At 40.6% G+C, this 20,692-nt stretch overlaps 1 protein-coding gene across 1 annotated transcript; it reads right to left on the bottom strand.

Annotated features, from left to right (window-relative positions):
* Nucleotides 1–2,263: 2,263 nt before the first annotated feature.
* On the bottom strand, nt 2,264–20,198 carry LOC101933963 (homeobox protein CDX-1-like). The gene is made up of 3 exons (XM_005291847.4): nt 19,479–20,198; nt 9,482–9,627; nt 2,264–4,981 (listed from the first exon to the last, which is right to left on the bottom strand). The coding sequence occupies exons 1-3, from the start codon at nt 19,924–19,926 to the stop codon at nt 4,733–4,735; spliced, it is 843 nt and encodes a 280-aa protein (XP_005291904.2). The 5' UTR covers nt 19,927–20,198; the 3' UTR covers nt 2,264–4,732.
* Nucleotides 20,199–20,692: the final 494 nt, after the last annotated feature.

Genomic DNA, 20,692 nt, shown 5'->3' with positions numbered 1-20,692 from the left:
AAAATCATTGAAGTTTGATGGTTTTGAATTTGCATGTCTTGCTCATTTGTACCAGATCTTCCCTGTTTGATATTATTTATGCTTCCTGTTGAGCAGTGAGAATTCAAGGTTGTAGTGAAATCATCTGAAATTGGATTTATACAGTTTTGGGTCCAATCACAATAAAGATGAAGAGCTTCAATACCTTTGTGAAACAATCTGGTGTGTGATGATGATAATGCCTACATTGTGCTTTTCTTCAAGGCACTTTGCTAACAACTAGTTCTTCACAACAATCTTGTGGTGTTATCCACATTTTTACAGATGTGAAGAAAATGAGAGGCATTTATGTCATCTGCCCAAAACCACAATGGAAGTTGGTGTCAGAGCTAAGATTAGCACCAGCAGTTCCTGGTTTCTGGTTCTGTACTCAGCCGACTGGATCAAATCACTTCTGTTGCTGATTGGCGCCGAGTTTATCTTCTCTTTTTATTTCTAATTGTGCCAATCACATATCATGTAGGCAAATATACTTGACAGATTTCTTCATGAGAAATATTATTCCTTGTGTATTTGTGGGCAATCCATGTTATAATGAACAAAAGCACACTTAAGATATTTAATTGAATTGATTACCTGTATGTTTTACAAAATGTTTATCGCTGGCATAACTAGAAGGTTAATGATCCCTAAAGTATTATCCCAGTTTATAGATACTGCATTTGGGGCAATAAATGTTAACCTTTGAACATTTGCTTCTGCAAATAAAATTCAGCCTCATTTTGTGTACTTAACAACCTCTGATTGGAAACACATAGCAACCTATAGCAAGCAAGCTTTCAGCAAACTGGAACAGAAATGAGGTAGGTCTTCAAAGTGATCACTTATCTTCCTCAATAACTCTTCTGCATGTAAACAAGATAAAACAGGCTGTTTTGCCAGATCCCTCATTCTTTGAATGGCATGTTTGTCTAGTTATAAAGAACAAGCGATTGTGCTTGGGTATATTTTTCCTTTCATACAGAAGCCTTTGAGTTAGAGGCTTGAGTTTCTCTTCCTTTAATCCTGCAATGGAATTTTAAAGCACTTCACAGAGATGTGAAGAAAGAGTAGGTAACTATGAACTTGATCCTGCAGGGCGTGGGGCACCTTTTTGCATGATGCTGAACACCTTCATGTTCTGTTAGTATCAATGATAGTTGAGGGCAGTTAGGATCTTGCCTAAGTATCTGAGCACCTCATACGATTGGTCCCCAAGTTACTGTATGGAGGCACAGTGGGCAGATTCGTTTCCTTTACACAATGTTAGAATTTTCAGATTTAGAATTTCAAAATGTTTTACTGTTTTGATCTCTATAGTTTACTTGTGTGTGTGTCCCCCTTTTCTTTCGAAGTGTCCTCTTTTCTCTGTCTGTTGGAAATCAAGTGAGATCAAGCTTAAAATATAAAGAAGAAATACCATATACAGCGGAGTCTGTACACAGTGTATGTACAATTTTCCTTTAATTCAAAGTAGGATGGCTGTTGTTTGCATTTCTGATGGGCATATCTGGAAGATAATATGTCTTGATATGGTTGACATGGTTAGCAATGCAAATGATAAATCACTTTGGTAGCAAAATACTGTAATCAAGAGCCTGCATCCAAAGCACATTGAAATCAGTAGGATTCTTTCCACTGACCTCAGTGGACTTTGGACTCTGTCTCAGTATGCCAGTATAGAATGATTAGAGTAACTTCTTACATATTTCAATGGTAAGTGATAAATTCACCGCTTTCAGGTACCAAATATTGGATATGAAATGCAAATCCAGATAATAAAATACATTACACATAATTTTGCTAGCAGTATGTGTCTTCATTCTGTGCCCAATTCTGACCATTATGGACAATGAACTTTTTCTCCATAATTCTCATAGACTTTAAGGTCAGAAAGGACTATCATGATCATCTAGTCTGACCTTCTGCACTTTGCAAGCCACAAAACCTCACCCACCCACTTTGTAATAGACTCCTAACCTCTGGGTGAGTTACTGAAGTCCTCAAATCATGATTTAAAGACTTCAGGTTACAGAGAATCCACCATTTATACTAGTTCAGTGGTTCTCAAGTTTTAGCAATCCGAGGACCCCCATTTTGATTTAAAAATTTTCACGGACCCCAAAAACCCCCGCTTAGCCTCATGCCCCACCCCCACTCCACTCTTTTCCACAAGGCCCCACCCCTCTCCACCTCTTCCCGCCCCTGCTCTACCCTTGCCCCTCCTCTTCTCCGCCTGTTTCCATCCCCTCCGCTGAGCACGCCCTATCCCTGCTCCTCCTCCTCCTCCCTCCCAGTGCCTCCTGCACGCTGCTGAACAGCTGTTCCCCAGCGTGCAGGAGGCACTGGGAGGGAGGGGCAGGAGTTGATCATGGGGGCCCATGGACCCCCTGGAGTATCCTGGGTCTGCGGATCCCAGTTTGAGAAACTTTGTACTAGTTTAAATCTGTGGGTAACCAATGTCCCCTGCTGTAGAGGAAGCCAGGGTCTGTGCCAATCTGACTCAGGGGACAATTCCTTCCTGACCCCAAATTTGGCGATCAGTTAGACCCTGAGTGTGTGGGCAAGACCCGCTAGCCAGACTCCTGGGAAAGAATTCTCTGTAGTAACTCGGAGCCCTCCCCATCACGGCAGTTAGAGTTTCCAAACCATCTCTAGGTGTTAATACAGTGACTTTGTCACACCAATTGCCACGGTGAATGACTTCCTCTTTGTGCACTGTACCGCTCAGAACAGCAGCAACAGTGCAGACTAGCCAATCTGCCTGAACCTTGATTTGGGAGGGCCACCTCTAAGGCTGAGTTTAGTCTCAATACCTTATGAGGATACTGCCAACCAGGAAGGCAATTTATGAGGGCATTTAGAGGGCATTGTGATACAAACACATGCCCATTGGAGCTGGACTGGGACCTCTAACCTTATTTCACTTAGGCCATTGCACAACCATGAGATATTAAAAAAACTTTGATCCTTAATGATCTGAGCTGCACTAAAATTGGTGATTTAGAAATGACATTACCAACCACCTCAGCCATCTTGTTCTCACCATAACCCCTCCACCTATACTATATATATTTAAACTTTATATCATAATTATATTAAATAACAGACTGATGATGAAAATCCTTTCTGCATTACCATTTTCTGCAGTAGGTTTAAACCACATTGGAAACACTTATTGAAAAGTCACTTTATTTTAGAGTTCTTTATATACAAAGTAATTTTTCATTACCCCCATTAGATGATCAAAATAATATTATGATATATAATTAAAAGGAAAACAAGAATGTACCTATGCATAGGCCAAGATTTGGGGTAAAATTTTCAAAAGTGCCTGTGTGATTTGGGAATCTATGTCCCATTTTCAAAAGTGACAGGTACTTAATAGGCTTTGTCTTAATGAAAGTCAATGGGACTTAGGAGCCTGTCACTTTTAACAATGGGACAGAGCAATTAAGGTGCTTTTAAAAATTTTACCCTTGGTGCCTAAAGCTAGGCACCTAAATCCATAGATAACCATCTAAATAAGTAGCCACACTTTCAAAAGTGCTGAGTACCCAGCAGCTCCCACTGAAGTCAATGAGATGGCACCACTTTTCAAAATCAGGCTACTTATTTAGGTGCCTAAATATGGATCTGGCACCTCAGTATTAGGGACCCATTTAAAATATTGGCCAGAGGTTATATTCAACGAAGATATTGGTTTGCTTAGTCTTCCATTAATTTGGCCTTTCAATTTTTTAATATTAATATGTCTGAAAACCAGACTAAATTTCAAGGAATTTAAACATTACTTGGATGCATTATATGTGTCTTTATCTATGGTTTCATTGTCTCACAAAATGCAATTGTTCCCTTAAGTATATCTAAGTTTTAAGAATTTTTCTCCCTTCACTATTTCTTTAAGAAACAAAATGGACTGAAATGATCTCTTCCACCATGAGTGAAAATGGGCCAACGTTCACAGTTCCATAATGTTTTTCCAGAAACATTTATGGGATGATTTGAAGAGCGCATGTTTGTTCTAGTATTATTTAGCCTTGGAAGTGATTTCTGTTTAAAAAAAAAAAATCAAGCTGGACCCCTCCCCAACAATAACTCAGCAGTCTGTAGCCACCTTGATCTAGGTTTTCAATCAAGTAGCCCAAAGCATGAACTAGTTTTTCAGGGCCAAAACCTGGACCCATGTGCAAAGTTTGAGAAAGTGAAATTAGCACATGGGACCTACATAAGGATGAGAAGGGGGAGGAATTTTCCCTCTTAATCCAGTGGCAGGGCACAGAGCACATGCACAGTCCCTGTTTTGCTCTTAGGAATGCAGCATTGCCTGTGGTCCACTTCATACGTCTTTTGGTTAGTGGATCCACATAGTAGCAGAACAACTGGACACCCCTTGTTCCCAGCCCACCCTCTGCACTGCCATGGGAAATGCCTGCTTTGTGGTCCAGAGAGGGCCTGGCATCCCCTTGTAGCATCCATCCAGGACCCTTTGCACACAGTAGTTCCATTGGCTTGGGGGGTTTTCCACTGTCCTTTCACAGGCCCTGGGGATTTGGCCCTTAGTTGATTGTACGTGGAGCCTGTGCGCACAAGGCTGTTGTGATGCTGGGATCTCTTGCAAAACAGCTCTGGCTGTCCTGTCCCCTTTTGAACGGTAGTGCTCCATGTACTGTTGGTTTATAATGTTCTTTATAAAATAACTCTTTGAATGGCCTTACTGAGAGGCCACAACCTGCTGAAGGTTCCCATTGTGCTGTAAGCTATTCATTGGAAGTGGAGGAGGTGGCGGGGGAAATAAAGAACTGGACATTTCCGAATGAGTCTGTGGGTTATGTACTGGAATGGGGCTCACTGAGCCAGAGTCACTCTGCATAGAGCCAAGGCTGGTGCCATCAAAATGAGTCATTTTCTTCTTCATTAATTTTCTTTCTTTGGCTCTGCGATTCTGGAACCAGATTTTCACCTGCAGAGGAACAAAGGAAAAGGTGTTTCAAGAGCTAACAGAATGTAGTCTGATAAGTCAGCTTCTCGGTGTTGTGAGATTTATTTTTTTTAGAGTCTTATTTTTTGGCCCTTTTATATGTAACATATTTAGGTTTTGTGTACAAAATCTTACTTAAATTCTTATGTTGCATGCATCACTGTGATATCCAAATGCCTGAGACTGCTCTAGTTAATGGTGTGAACTGAACTGGCATGAATAGCCCCAGAGATCAGGGGAGCATACAGGTAGTGTTACAGTCGCCTTAGCCCCTGCCTTGGTTGTGCACTGAGTCCAGCTTGGCCAAATCAGAGGATCAGGGCCAATTTACCCAGGGCATTTTTCTCTTCTCACATTCATCAAATTTACAGCCGTGTAACTCTGTTGACTTCAGTGGAGTTGGTCCTGATTTATACCAGTTCCTCAATATGGATTTAGCTGTCTGTTTGGGCACACACATTTGAAAAGTTTGCTCATAATTTAGTAAAATGACCCCAGTTCTTCCACGTTGGACAGAGAAAACAGCCTTTTCTTAAACTTATCTTTCAACCTCCTTTCTTATTAAAAATAATTTTCAGTGACCTATATTCCAGTTTAACTCAGAAATATATCTTTTAATAAGTATTTCTTTACACTGGGTTGACCTCACCTGTTAGGTAAGGAGTGCTAGGCTGAGGCATTTGCATAGTATTCTGCTGTGTTCCAGAATAATGCTAATGGTTTATATTTCTGTTGTATCTCTCAAACAGAAGGACCCTGAAGTGCTTTACAAACAGATATAGGCCAAATTCTGCCCTTCAATAGATATGTGCAGACAGTCTATTGAAGTCAATGGGCAATGTGCACACACGTTGAAGGGCAGAATGATAACTACATACTAAATTCATTACTTCACTCACAACTGAAATGCAGCCACCTTCATGGTGAAATGAAGCAATGGTTGAAGAGCATGCTGCAATAACGCTTACGGTTCTTTTAGGGTAGGCAATAAAGAATCAGCAACAGTGTAGGATAGGTAATGAAGAATATTGTGTCCAGTTGAAACTACGGGGGAGGGGGTATTTTGAGGCAGCAGAATGTAATGGAATTTGAACAGGAATCTAGGGTTAACTCATTATTCTTGTGAAAACTTCTATTTCGTCTCTAATGATCACGGGGCAGATTCTCAGCTAGTGTAAACTGACCCCAATTTATTCCAGCTGAGGAACTGCATAAGTAGTTCTGTATGAAGTCTAATCTGTTTACTGAGGCAGAATCATCATGATCATTTTAAAAAATCTGCCATCCTTTTGATGTTCAGATCAGAAACAGAGTAGTGTTGCAACCAGTTTTTATAATCCTAGGAGAAATCCGTGAATTAACGAGAAACGAGATTCATGGAGCAATTATTTTTTGCCAGCGTCATGGGAAAGGCACAGACTGTGGTGAGCTGAGAGAAAGCAAAGCAATAAAAATGGGTGTTCTCCATAGGTGCTATGATGAAGAATTTTAAAAATTCCAAATTTCTTTGTTTTAGAAAAAAATTATATGGTGGCAAAACCCAAAATAAGAGACTTATTCATTTTTAGGTAATGCTATAGCCCCCTCATTACTATGCTGTCTAATGGTATGTCTAAATTACATTTAGACACCTGCGGCTGGCCCATGCCAGCTGACTCAGGCTTGTGGGGCACGGGCTGTGGGGCTGTTTTCCCTTGTTGACTTGCTCTACAAATAGTTTTCTTTCTCCCAGCCTAATTCTCTCCCTCTTCTTCCTTGCTCCCCACCATCCCCCTCAACACCCTCCACCCCAGCTCACTTGTTTCTGTCTTCCCCTAACAACAGGCCCATTTTGCTTACTACATTTCCAAAAGCAATTTCAGTTGGATTTAGTATTAATTTTTCTTTGTCCAAATACTGTTCTGTAGTGTTGCTGTCCCTAGGTAAATAATTGCTGTGTTTCACTTCAGCAGTGGCTATATTTGAGATGTGGGTAAAACAATACATATGGATCTGTGGTAAATTTTGTAAAGTATTTTGAGATCCATCACGGCAAAAAGTTGCGTGCATGCTCTCTCTCTCTCTATATATATATATATGTATATATGTTGGTCATTATCATTCATTAATGTTATTAGAGTCTTCAACAATCTTAATCACCTTTTTATATTTTAATTTTTAATTTCCAGGAAAGAGCCCATCCTCCCATCCATTTGAGATATTTCTGGGGTTATAAGAGGATCCATTTTTCCCAGTATTTCACAGGGGTGAATGAATTTCCCTGCTTCCCGGATTATCAACACCTACTGTACCAAAACTACATAATCTTGCCTACAGTCATTTTACACTATGTGGCAACTAGCATGCATATTTTTCTCACAGGAACAACAGCTTGTCCAAAACCCATCAGTGTTATCACTGATTCTAATCTAAGGTCTGTTGTATACACAGTTTTTGCACTGATATAATTATGTTAGGCTAGGTATGCGATTTTTTTAAAACCAAAAATATAACCTTTAATGTAGACAGTTATAATGGTATAACAGATGCCTTATATTGGTATTGCTGATATCCCTTCCTGAATGACAATAAGCTATATGAGTATAACTACATCCACAGTGGGGTGGGGGTGAGATGTTGTAACACTGTAACCATAATGACATAATTAAAGCTGTACATACAGCTTTTGTGATTAGAGCAGGTCTAAGATGTCACACTTGGTAACGCAAACATTACATGACTGGGCTGAATATTCACAGAAAGTGAATCTTGAATTAGTAATCATGGGCATACCTAAATCCAGATATGAAGAATTTGTTTATTCAATCACGGAACAAATATATATATATATATAATGTGACTCAAATGTCCAGTTAAAACAACTCAAATGTCTGGTAGTCAAATACTTGTAATGAATTACTTGCTAACTCGCTGCAGCTCAATACTTATTAATGAAATTTAGGCCTGTTTCTCCACTCCACCATATGTTGTTATTTATACTTTTGTAAATTGAGGGCAGACTGGATGTATAATGCTACCAATCTGATTTGGTAGCTTTTCTATCCACTTTGCACATCACAAGGTGCAAAGAAGTGGAGAGTCAGGCACATTATTCATTGAATAACTGGAGAAATCTTGATGTGTTTGCAGATAATTTGCAAACAAAATGAGGTGAAATTGTTGAATATATTATCCAACAAGAATTATTCATAGAGCTCAATCAATAAAACTCATAATTCTGTATTTCATTCCCTAGTTTCAGTGCAATGATTAAAGGACCTCCCAGGTAACATGAAATAGAACATATTATGTTAGCCCAAGGAATAATTATGTGCATTGCTCTGTGGGTGATCCAGCTAGACTTCTTATCTCAGTGTCTTGCTTCCTGGGCCAGCTGGGGTTGGAGGTGTTTTAGAGCTAGAGGCCATGTTTCCAGCTCAACTAGTAGGAGGAAGGAAAGGCTGGAAGCACTGCAGGAGCAGTGCACAGCCATTGCAAACACCTGATTTAGGAATGTGACATTGATGGATTCCAGAGCAAACTTTATTCAGCACTTGGCTAGAATATAGAACCTCAAGATTAGAGGATAGAATGGAGGAAATATTGAGAGAGGAGGGAATCCTCAAGTAAATGTAAAGAGGAGCCCAGGGGCTAAATAAGTACCTTCCTAAATCTACTCGAGCTTGTCAACTGGACTTACTGTGTCTAAACCAGTGGTTCCCAAACTTGTTCTGCTGCTTGTGCAGGGAAAGCCCCTGGCGGGCCGGGCCGGTTTGTGTACCTGCTGCGTCTGCAGGTTCGGCCGATCGCGGCACCCAGTGGCTGTGGTTCGCTGCTCCAGGCCAATGGGAGCTGCTGGAAGCGGCGGCCAGCATGTCCCTTGGCTCGTGCCGCTTCCAGCAGCTCCCATTGGCCTGGAGCTGCGATCGGCCGAACTTGTGGACGCGGCAGGAACACAAACTGGCCTGGCCCGCCAGGGGCTTTCCCTGCACAAGCGGTGGACCAAGTTTGGGAACCACTGGTCTAAACTAAGGATGAAATTCTGGCCCCATTGAAGTCAATAGCAAAACTCCCATTGACTTCAGTGGGGCCAAGATTTCACCCTAGGATTTTTTGCTAAAATTTCCCACCAGGGTAGACAACCCCCCAGGCAGCTGCTGGTGTTTTAAGACCATCTCATCTGTCCCTATTCAAAGTAGGTCTAAACAACACTGCTTAAAAGGCTGCCAGCTGCCAATGCCTTGCCTGCACTTGCACTAGCACCACTGCTACCGCAGGTACAGCTGAGTCCATGTTAGCAATGGTGGGAAATGTGGAGATAAGGCCAGTGGGATTAATCACACTTTGCTGAATAAGTTATTGGTTTGTACATTGCAAATAGAGTCCAGCCATGTTGTTTGGTGCTTAGAGACATTAGGATGCTTGTGTTTTTAACCAATCTTGTCATCTCCTCATCAACAATAACAATGCATGGGAAATCCGAGTATGTGAGCCATACTCTACCTGTCTCTCGGAAAGTCTTAGGTTTGCTGCAAGTTCAGACTTCCTCCTGATTGTAATGTATCTGTTGTAATGAAATTCCTTCTCCAGTTCTAATCTCTGATGATCTGTGTAAACCACCCGGTACTTCTCTCTTGTTCTTGTTTTACCTGTTTTGAAAGAAAAAGACATAGCTTCAAGCAAAAGTTTTTAACTTCAATAGCGAAAAAATGTTCTTGAAAATTCTAGGCCTGATTCTTCTTTCACTTACTCCAGGGTAAATCCATTGACTTCAGCAGAGTGAGTGTTGATTTACGCCACAGTTGAATCTGACCCATAGACTTTACTTTTGTTCTTAAGTAAACAGATGACAAATGGATGCTTAGATTTCTTTATCAGCACATTTTGGGGAGGAAGTGTGGTTTTGTGGTTAAGGACTGGTAGTTAGGAAATCTGAGTTCTATTCCTAGCTCTGACAGAGACTTTCTCTGTGACCTTAGCTAAGTCACAAAACATCTCCATTGCTCGGTTTCTCTAAAAAGAGATGATACCTGCCTCAAAGTGGGATTTGTGAGCCTTCTTTCACTGTCTATAAAGCACACTGTCTGTCTAGCACTCTTGGTGCTGTAAAAACAATAATGATAATGATTGATATGTGCAGAGTTCTATTACTATATTTTGATAGGTGGCTCTTTTTGTCCCTTGGGTTAAAAGGTGGAGACAAACTGTCTCTGCCTGGACATCCGCACAAGGAATGGGAGTATGAAAGATTTGCAGTTGAAAGTAGATAGCGATTGAGAGAATGATAATGCTTGATGTAGACCATGTTAAAGTTGCAGCATCCAGTGTTTTACTAATCTTGTTACATAATTTCAAGTCTGGGTCCATGACATGGCTGAACAGGGGATTATTAAAAAGTAATTGTGACTGTCAGCACTGAGTACATCTGGAATTTCTGTCCATGTGGCTGCAACTTTATTAATTCCATCAGGATAACTTCTCGGGGTAACCAGTCCTATTAGCAGTGAAAAGGAGGAGGACCATAGATGCTCCTTTTGTCACCTCCCTCCCCTCCCCTTTGTCAAAACTTAAATCCAGTCAGAGCATCACAGCCCTAGGGATTAACAGGAGTTTAAAACTAAGGCCTTATCAGAGTCTGCATTACCCCAACACTAAACAGCTGCTTAAAACTAAGATCCTCTCAGAGCCTGCATTACTCTCAAGGCCCACTATGGCCTGCAACCTAGAACAGCCTACTGTCTGGAGAATGCACTTGCCTGGTATGGCTTATGCTTACTCATAAACCCTTTTCCTGAGAAAGGTGTGTTAATGCCTGATTCTCAGGGAAAAGGGGCACTTCCCCAAAATCACCCAAAAAGCTGCAACTTTATTAATTCCATAACAAGACAGCTTCTTGGGGCAGCCAGTCCTAGCAGCAGTAAAAAGGGAGAAGACCATAGATGCTCCCTTTGTCGCTGGTCTTCCCCCTTTGTTAATGCTGAAGTCCAGATCATCATGGCCCAATCACAATGGTCCCTGACTGGAGCTCCTAGGTGCTACTGTATTACAAATAATGAATAAATAATATTCTGCCTATGCCTACGGATGATACCTGATCTAATGAGTGTGACAGACTTGATTTCTTCTGGGGTCTCTGTTCACCAGGATTGAAGAACACAAGGTCCTACTCTTTGAATTTGGTCTGTTAGCCTCCATGATACATAGCTCAGCCTTGGGCAAGCACTATGTATTAATAGTGGGCTTTAAGTGATCTGGACATTTCTCATCAAATCTGTAAAATATGAAGACAGGCCTGAACATTTTGGTGTGGAAAAATATTTTTGTCCATGTTCATACTTATTATTCATGTTTGTTTAAGAACCACTTTGTCCATAAAGCCAAGAATACTTTACACCAAGTCTGACACCTTCCCCAGGAAAGAGTCACACTGATTCAGCTCTGAGTTACATTGGAATAAATCTGTAGTAACTGCACTGAAGCCAATGTAGATAACACAAGTGTTATGCTGGACTGATAGCAACCCAATCATGCTTATTCCAATAGTCAAGTTAGCTGTGATGTCAATTCCAAAATACTACTGACAAAAAATTTAAAGAGGTCCTGAAAAACAGCAGTAATTCTCTTCAGCCTACATAGATATCAAGTACATTTGTTTTCATTCATTGGAAGTGTAAATTGTTTGTTTAACACATGGTCACCTGTGGTGCTTTAATGCCTTACTTGATATTTTTCAAACTTCTTTTGATCTCTCTAGCCTGTGTTTTTGTTTAGGTTTTTTTCCCTTTAAATGTGAATTTGGGGTCATTCTGTGGAACAAAATGCCTAAAAGGTTTCCCTAAACTCTCCATTGTGGTGTTAAGATGAAGTACACAAAAGAGCTACAAGGTGATCTTATCATGAACTCTATTCACATTCAGAAGCCATAAACAAATATCAGATCTCCTTTTATCTCCAAATGTATTTGATATCTATGTAGGTTGAAGAGAATTGAAATAAGCATGGTTGACCTATCAGTTTCTGATTTTAAGTATTAAACTCTTATTATCCATCAGGAGGAATTTTTATTTGCTTTTTAAACGGAAATAGAAGCTAAATATATTTGCAGAACTCAGCACCTATTTGTCTATACATGTCTTGCTTGTTTATTATCATGCAAACACACTTCTGTTTCTTTTTAAATATGATAGTACTTTATGGTTCCTTTACTGAAGGCAGCAGAAATTTACAAAACTAATTGGGAAGGGTTGATTTTAAAAAAAGTAAATAATAAGAGCAAACTCTCTATGATTTGCCTGGTGTGGCTCTTGACTTAAATATTCTGCTTTTCCTACATGTTCAGAATCCTTACGCACCCATTGGGAGAGGAGAATATCAGAGCTGAGGGCTGCTGGATGGATCTAAGAAGAGAATGCTTTATTGTCCATTTAAGTCAATGGGACTCTTTCCAATGCCTTTATTGGGAGCTGGGTTGAACCCCCATTATTCATACAGCATTTTATATTGAGGCTGAAGGATTACATTTTTCATACATTTGCCAAAGCTAAATCAAAACAAACTTCCCAAACCAAAAGTTAACCCCACATCATTTGCAAGATTACGATAGTCCTGTAATTCCATTCATTAAATTTAATGACGTCTCTGGGCCAAATCCTGAGGATCTTGCTCAGTTTTTACGCAGCCAAAATTCCAAGGCTGTGAGGATTTGGCCAATAAACAGCTAAGATGATGCTGTTGGCTTTGTCACAGGCCTTTTGGGGACAATAATTACAATTTCCCCCTCTAAAGCTGAAAAGTAAACTTTAAATCCAACCTTTAGCCAACCCTCCTCATTTTACTCAGGTGAATAGTTTCACTGGAGTCTATGGAACTACACAGGTGAGTCAAGTGAGCAAAATTTGCCCCATTAGGCTTTTTTTTCTGAGTCTTTTCCTGATGTCAGACTGGTGTCGTCAATGTGTGGTATCAATTTAACTAGAGATGTTCTCTCTTGGGGGACTCTGGCATGGAATTGCAAGTGTTTAGACTTGATCTAATAGGCTACCAGAAGTCAGAGGTCTAACCTACATTGTAATATGTCCTCGTAGCAGTAATACATGGATAGCCTGGTTCTGAAAAGCAGCTTAAGTGTAGGGAAGTTTGCCTGAAATTCAAAAATTAGGGGTTCACCTGACATTTACGACTTAAACTGCACCTTGCAAAAGGGTTTTTAACAATTCCACAGAGGGAAGGCTAATTACTCTAGCAATTTTTGTGACTCTGGCCAGGATCCAAGTGGGGGGAAGGGAAGAGCTTTCCCATTGGTCATAAAATTCACAGAGCATTTCTTCTGAAGACAATAAAGCTAGGAGAAGGCCTCTTTATTTGCTGTGAAAATCATCACCCTTTCCGGCAATATAACTCCTGAAGAAAAGAGGGAGAAGGAAGAGACAGGGCTGCATATCAAAGCAAAGAGAAGTGTTAAAAGGGTCTGTTGCCTCAATATGACAGATAGGCCTCAAACCCCAAGACAATGTAGCCCAGGGAAGAAAAAAAATACTCTCAGACCTCACAACTAGTTTACAAAGCAAAATAAATTAGCATTAGAACTGGCCCAGGCCCCATTTTCATTGCCTCCTCTCTCAGCTGTTTAGGGCTTCTGTCTTATGTGAGCTAACATCCTTCATAAAAATCTAGCATCTACCAATGCCTATAGCGAGAGCTAGATCAATACTACAGTATCATATTAGTTATAGAGGCTCATATTCTGGTCTCAGTTACATAGTGCAACTTGTGCCAGAGGGGGATAATGGGTGTACCTGATCGCATGAGAGCAACTGAAATTAGTAGAATGGAGAACACATTCTGGCACAAAATATGTTCAAGAGAGACAATTCACATCTGGATTCTTGTATAACCCACTATTTGGGGGTGACTGGATTGGAAGTATTGGTTCAGTCCATTGCAAAGATAGGAGACATTTTCAAAATTCAAATCCAAATCTGGGTTTTGATTTTGCTTGCCCTCAGATCCAGAGTTTTGCTTTGAGCCCGTCTCTAAATATGCCCGGGGTTACTTTAAAGAGTAGTGATAGAAAGGGCCAAACTCGTCCTTGGGGTAACTTTACCGACTTCAACAGGGTTATGAAACCAAAGCAATTTTGAATGAATCAAGACAAGGAACTCTTTCCCCCATTCTGTATATGACATTCTATAATAGTTAAAATACAGGGCAGCATCTTTCCATTTCAGAAGCAGTACATTGTCCCAAACTTTCATACATGTGTTTGAGTAACTTTACTCCCAGGAGAAGTCCCACTGAGTTAAGTGGGACTACACATATGAGTAAAATTACTTATGTGCTTCAATGCTTCCAGGATCTTGCCCAAAGTATGAACAAAATTCTGCCTCAGATCTGCATGGTGGGTCTTGAGGCTAGTAATTTTTTCTTGCTATATGTGCTTGTGGAGATCCATGCCTAGAAGAAGAAGAGCAGCATACTGGAGTCAAGAGACTTTAAGTTCAGAATTTTCTTTATGTTTTGTTGACTTCTGTCTCACTTGCAATACCTGGATTTTCTACTTTGAATCTATTCTGTTGTTTTATGCTAAAACTCATGGGCCACATTCTGTTCTTGGTTTTGCCAGTATAAACTTGGAGATACTGCATTAAGGTAAACCAAATTAAATCAATTGAATCCAAAGTAGAATTGCTCTCCATTATTTTCATCACTACCCTCTGTTGATTGAGTGGATTCCCTACCCAATATTTTGATTTTTGGATATCAGAAGTGTACAAGCTGTTGAAGGTGTGGGTAGATTTGTAAGTGACCAGACCAGGAGAAATCTGCTTTTTGTGATTCTCTAAAGCCAACGGAGCAAGGGATGAATTGAAATTCCTACAAGTGTTACATATATTTTTTTTATATGCAGTGTTGGTGCTCTCTCATATATTCTTTAGACATTCAGCACCTCGCAAGATTAGGCTTTTAGAAGGAATGTGATTCTTTCCCACAATATTTTCCCCTTTCTAAAGATGTAAGGGATGGGATTTCTATGCCCTTCAAAGATTAGATAATCTCTGTTGGTAGTGCATTTGCCAATGATGCCATCAGCATCTCTCATCATCAGAAAATGTAGCCTGTGTCTTAAGAAAGCTGTAATTGAACAAGGAAGATATGGGAGTCTTCATGTGCAGGAAATTACAAGCTCTGCCCATAATCAAAGTTTCCCTCCTTCCCCTTCTTTACACCATCAGAAACCCTTCTTATCCCCTTTCTATTTAATGTCAGGTCTTCTCTTCTACCCTACAGCTGTGTAAAGAAATTCACACTGCTGGTGAAACTGCTGGAGAGGCAAGTTTTCACCAGTGTCACAGAAATACTTTTTTGGGGTATGGTTTCACTGCAAATGTGTTGCTATTTTTCTAAAAACAGAAAGTGACCTTTCTTCCTCCTCAGTGAAAATGGCAAAATATCTCCATGAAAGTAGTGAAGCCAACTTGTGGTGATTTGTAATGTTTTCCAGGATGGATTTTCTTCCACCTTCCATCAAAAATTGATCCTTGATCATACCTGTGAATACTTTTGAAAATATGGGGGGAGCGTCCATTTTTTTCCACATAAAGCATCCTACAGTGATAATTGGCCTGGCTTTGTTCTGCGCTCTGAGTGGTAATTTTTTGCAGGGCAGGGAGATAAATGAGAGGAGCCTTGCTCCAGCTATATCATTGGATAAAATATTGAATATTTAATATTCAGCATTTTCTCCTTGGAATTGCCCTTGAGCCTTTTTCTGAAGTCTAACACATTTTTTTTCCCTTCTGCATGCTCAATACCTTCATCCGTGCAAAGACCAAGCACTCAATCCTGCACCCACTGCAGTCAATGAGATTTTGGCATTGACGGTGGGTGCTGGCTCAGAACCCAATCCCTCCAGTTCTAAAGCCAGTAGGAGAAGGCATTACAGATCAAAATGAAGCGTGTCTTCCAGCTTGAGAATGGTGGACCACAGTCAGATTATCTCCCCCCATGGTAATGCATTCTAGCACCACAAGATTTATAGGCTGGCCCCTAATATTAAATACTAAAACCAGATTTTCCATTGGTGTAGCATAGTTCCTTTGACTTGACTTTACACCAGCAGAGGACCTAGTATTAATATTTCTTTAAAAAAAAATGGCTTCAATTAAGAGTATGTTGCAATCCTTTTTTTCCCTTTCCAGGTCCATAGTAATGACAGGAATGAAGAACAAAAGGTGGAAAGACCAGCAGGGGATAAGAGAAGAGTAGAGAATAGGTTAAACATTTTCCTTCAGCATTCATCAGGCCATGAGTCCAGAAAACAACAAGGAAAACCCACCACAAAATCACTGTAGGGTCCACACTTGTGGCCTTTACTCACATGTGTGGACTGCTCATGTGAGTGATCCTAATACAAGTAGCTCTGCTGACTTTAAAGGGACTTACTAACAGGAGTAATTCTTGCAGGATTGCAAGGTCATCTTGCAAAAATCATCTTGCGCTTTAATATAATTGTCTCCATAATTAAATTGTATTGTTATAGGACACAGCGTTTAACTATATTGTTATAGTTTCATAGCATTTAAACAGCAAATAGTAATTTATTCATCTGATTCATTTTTTCCACTGGCTGAGGGACTGTAGGTAAGTCAGCCTCTGAGCCTCAGGTTTTCCATCTGTAAAATAGGGATAATACGCTTACCTACGTCACAGGGTGTTAGGTTTCTAATTAAACAATGGGCCTGATCCTGCAGTCCTCGCTTAGGCAAAACAACTCTTGAAGTCAGTGGTGATTTTAGCCTAGAAAGACTGCAGGGTCAGGATCAGTGTACAAGGCTTTGAGGGTGTAAAGTGTAATGGATTCGATCCTACAAAGTACTGAGCTCTCTGATGCCGATCCAGCAAAGCTCTTGAACGTGTGTAACAGGACTACTCGTGTGCTCAAGGGTAATAGGAACACTCATGCTCAAAATTAAGCACATGCTGAAGTGCTTTATTGAATCAGGGCCTATAAGTGTTGTGTGCTGCGGCTGTTAATTTTAATCCTGCTGGAAAACTGGGAAACATTTGCTTTTCTGAAAACAAAGACAAGAAGAAACATGATTAGGGCTAGAGTAAGGGCCCCACTTAGAAAGCTGTTGTATCTGAGCTGAACTTTCCTGCTTAAAAAATAATTAGTAAAGGGAAGAGGCGGCAGGAAAGAAAACCTGTTGTTTTGATACTATTGTTCAGAATGAAGCAAATCTTTGATGAGAACCTGAGGACCTGATCCAATACCCATTAAGTCAATAGAAAGGCTCCCACTGAATATTAGAGGGAGTTAGATCCCCATAGGCATTTAGGCCAGATCCTCAGAGATATTTAGGCACTTAATTCCCATTTATTTTAATGGGAGTTATGCTCCTAAATATCTTTGAGGATTTGGGCCTTGGATAATAATTATTTGTATCTTTGCGAGGCCTGATCCTGCGAAGTGCTGAACACCCTCAACTCCTTTTAAACACATAAAAGTTGAGGGTGCTCAGTGGCTTGTAGAACCAGGTGCTGTAGAGTGGAGAAAGATGTTAGCACTTAGCAACACCCTGAATTCCTACTAGGTGCCTATGCCTCAGATGAGTGCGATGCACCTTATAGGATCGAGCCCTGGCAGGACGAGTGTGAAAGAGTTTAAGGTTTGCTAGTTATGGATGATCAGAATGTTATTGTTTGTTATTTATAACAAACTGCACTGCACTGCAAAGCCAGATAAGGAGACAAGGTCCTGTCCCAAAGAGCTTGCCGTCTAAAAAGACAGTAATAAAAATGAAGGTGGGGCTCAGGGGAAGAAAGGAAAAGCAGTGTGTGGGGGGGTAGCGAGTTCCACAATTCTGGCTGGGGGTGGAGCAAGAGGGGATTATTTTATTTGGAATAGGTTTTCCCGCCATCTGGTGTGTTAGCTCCAACTCTTTGTAGCTCTATATCCTTGATAGCATTTCTTAGCCTCTCACAGGGGCTTGTGGCAACCTGGGTTGTTACTTTGGGAGACATAGTGTCACTTTTAGATTTGAGCCCCTATACTGAAAACACTTATGAGTAATCTCATTGCCTTCCCTGGGACTATTCACAAATAGGATGCACTATGCTGAGGCATAATGGCAGGATTAGGCCCCGGTTTGCGTTTTAGTTAGGGAATGGTGAGTCAGAAGCAAATATGACTTTAAAAGAACCTGGTGCATATATTTATTTTTAGGGGTTGAACTGTGCTGTCCTTACTCACCCAGAGTAGTACCCTACTCCACAAATTGTCCCATTGATTTCAGTGGGCTTACACATGGCATTAGAGACTATTCAGCATTAATAAGCATATCACAATCTGGCTTTAGGAAATCTGGTGCACCATTTCAATGTAGGATTTTCTGTATTTCTTTTGACTGGTGATTTAAGATTTCTTTTTTGTTTTTACCCCAAAATTGACAGTTTTAATTCCTACTTAAAAAACCCTCAACATTAGTAGTGCATGGGGCAGAGATTGGGAGAGGAGAGAAGGAAATGTCATGAACTGCAACTGGACTCTGAGCACCTCCAAGAGGTACTGAGGCCAATGGGAGCCAAGGGTGCTCAGCATTTCACCGGATCAGGTGCCTTTACAATTCACTTTTCCTTAGTTCTTTCCAGGCAGCCTTTTTGCTTCATTTTTGCTTTTTGCTTTTCTCAATGCTTCATGACTTAATTTTATGCATCAGATGGTAAGTGCAACCTATTGCTTTTACTTGCTCACTATTATAAATCAGAAATTGACATGTCAAGGTATTTGACTAGATGTGTAACCATGGATGTCTGTATTCCTGCCTTTTCTAAGACACCGTCTATAATGTGAAGCAAGCCTTTTCATCCACTCTCATTTATTCACTTTTGAAATGCTATTTTTTTTTAAAGGAGCTATGGTATTGACTCTGTGCTAGGGGCATGATACTGCAGATCTTATTGACTCCAGTGGGCCTACTTACCTGAGTAAGGTCTGCAGGGCCGGAGAGAGCATTTCTATTATAATCCCTGTTTCTGACCCATTTCCAAATATATAGTTTTGGCCTGCATTTTTTCATGCTTACTGTGAGACCAGAAGAAAATTAATATGGAAAGTTACAAAAAAACATTCAATGCTTTTAAAACACTTATGATCTTTAAGATTCTCACTGAAATCATATTCTTAAATGATCCAGATACTCCATTTCACATTTTATCACAAATGGAGTAACTTCCCTGCATTGAGCAGTTTTTTACGGCCCAAAGAGGTTGCTTCCCATGTGCCCCAATACTAAAAGTTAGGAATGGCAATGTAATAAATCAGCATGTGATCAAAGACATCATTCAAAAGCAGAATCAATATTTAGCTGATAGTAAAAGAACCCATCAAAATGATCAGGATTCTTCGTCTCACTGCATACTTCCCAGCTTTTCTTATGAACTAGGAACTGGGCAAAAAAAGTGAAAGCTCTTCTCAGCATAAACCTCAGCACCCACATACCTGTGGAAGTGGATTGCACCGTTTTCCTCATCCATTCATAAGAGCTGTGCCTTTGACTGTTGGGAGAGATTTGCTCTGTGTTAATTGTACCTACAGGAGGTAAAACCCCAGATCCAGCAGGATTCAGGGAATTGTAATCAGCAGAGCTGTAGGAGATCTGCCCAGGAGACGAGCCATTGATTTGTGCAGCAGTAACTGTGCTGGAGGGTCCTGGGCCATAAGTATTCCAATCCTCCCTTTGCGTGCCATAGTGAGATCCCCAAGCTCCCGAAGACTGTCCTTGGTTGTCCATACTTGGCACATGATGATATCCCATGTAATCTGAATAGGACGGAGTGGAGACAAAGTTTTGCACTGGCAGGTTGTTGTTGTTGTTGCTGCACCTTACGGATCCTGGATACATGCTGGTTTCTTTATCCAAAAGATAACTCACGTACATGATGCTCATAGCCTGGCTTTGTCTTGCCAGGACATCCTGCTCCTCACAGTGTTTGTTTGATCTCTTCCTGCCTTCCTCTTTCTTTCTCTCTCTTTTCTAGCCCCAACTGGCTCTATAAATGACTCATGCTAGCCCTGATGTCTCTTTACTACACATGATTAACAATGGTGTTACCAGGTGCTGGTAGTAACAGTTTACTAAGGTTCTGCCTGATGTCACAGATAACTGCCTGCCCCAAAATTACATTTGCATTCAAATGAAGGGCTGACCATCCAGGCAGCCCCACCTTGCTGCTAGTTCTGGTGCTTCCTTTCTCACAGATCTTTTATGTATCCACCCTGGTCCCATCCCCTTTAATACACTCTGACCTGCCTTACTCTTGGAGCCATGTTGCACACATAATTAACCTAATACTTTCTTAGAAAGCTAAAGAAATAAGCTGATTGAACACTAAGTGGTTTCTAAAGGAGTTTTTATATGAATACACTGAAAAATACAGGAAAATATGAGTAAGGAAATGCTCACCACTGTTGTTATTATTTGTTTCATGCCTACAGTATGCTCGGTACTGCACACAGCACAGGGGAAGACGGGTCCATACCATAAGGAGCTCACAGAATTAGAGTTGAGGCTCTAAGGCTACATCTACACAGCTGTACCGATGCAGCTGCGCTGCTGTAAGATCTCTCGTGTAACCACCCCAATGAGCGGCCACCGACATAGCGCTGTGCACACTGCCACTTATGCCAATGAAACTTGTATCATTCAGGGGTGT

The sequence above is a fragment of the Chrysemys picta genome, chromosome 9 (genome assembly GCF_011386835.1).
Source record: "Chrysemys picta bellii isolate R12L10 chromosome 9, ASM1138683v2, whole genome shotgun sequence".
NCBI lineage: Eukaryota > Metazoa > Chordata > Testudines > Emydidae > Chrysemys > Chrysemys picta.
The sequence above is the reverse complement of the archived record's forward strand: the minus strand, read 5'-3'. Positions and strand labels throughout refer to the sequence as shown.

Bases quoted from the DNA above. Each gene is read 5' to 3' on its own strand.
- LOC101933963 (XM_005291847.4), bottom strand. From the start codon at position 19,926: ATGAGCATCATGTACGTGAGTTATCTTTTGGATAAAGAAACCAGCATG. The intron at 9,628-19,478 runs GTATGTGGGTGC...CTTTCAAAACAG, and splicing joins GGTGCAATCCACTTCCACAG to GTAAAACAAGAACAAGAGAG. The intron at 4,982-9,481 runs GTAGAGTATGGC...GTTCCTCTGCAG, and splicing joins TAAGACTTTCCGAGAGACAG to GTGAAAATCTGGTTCCAGAA.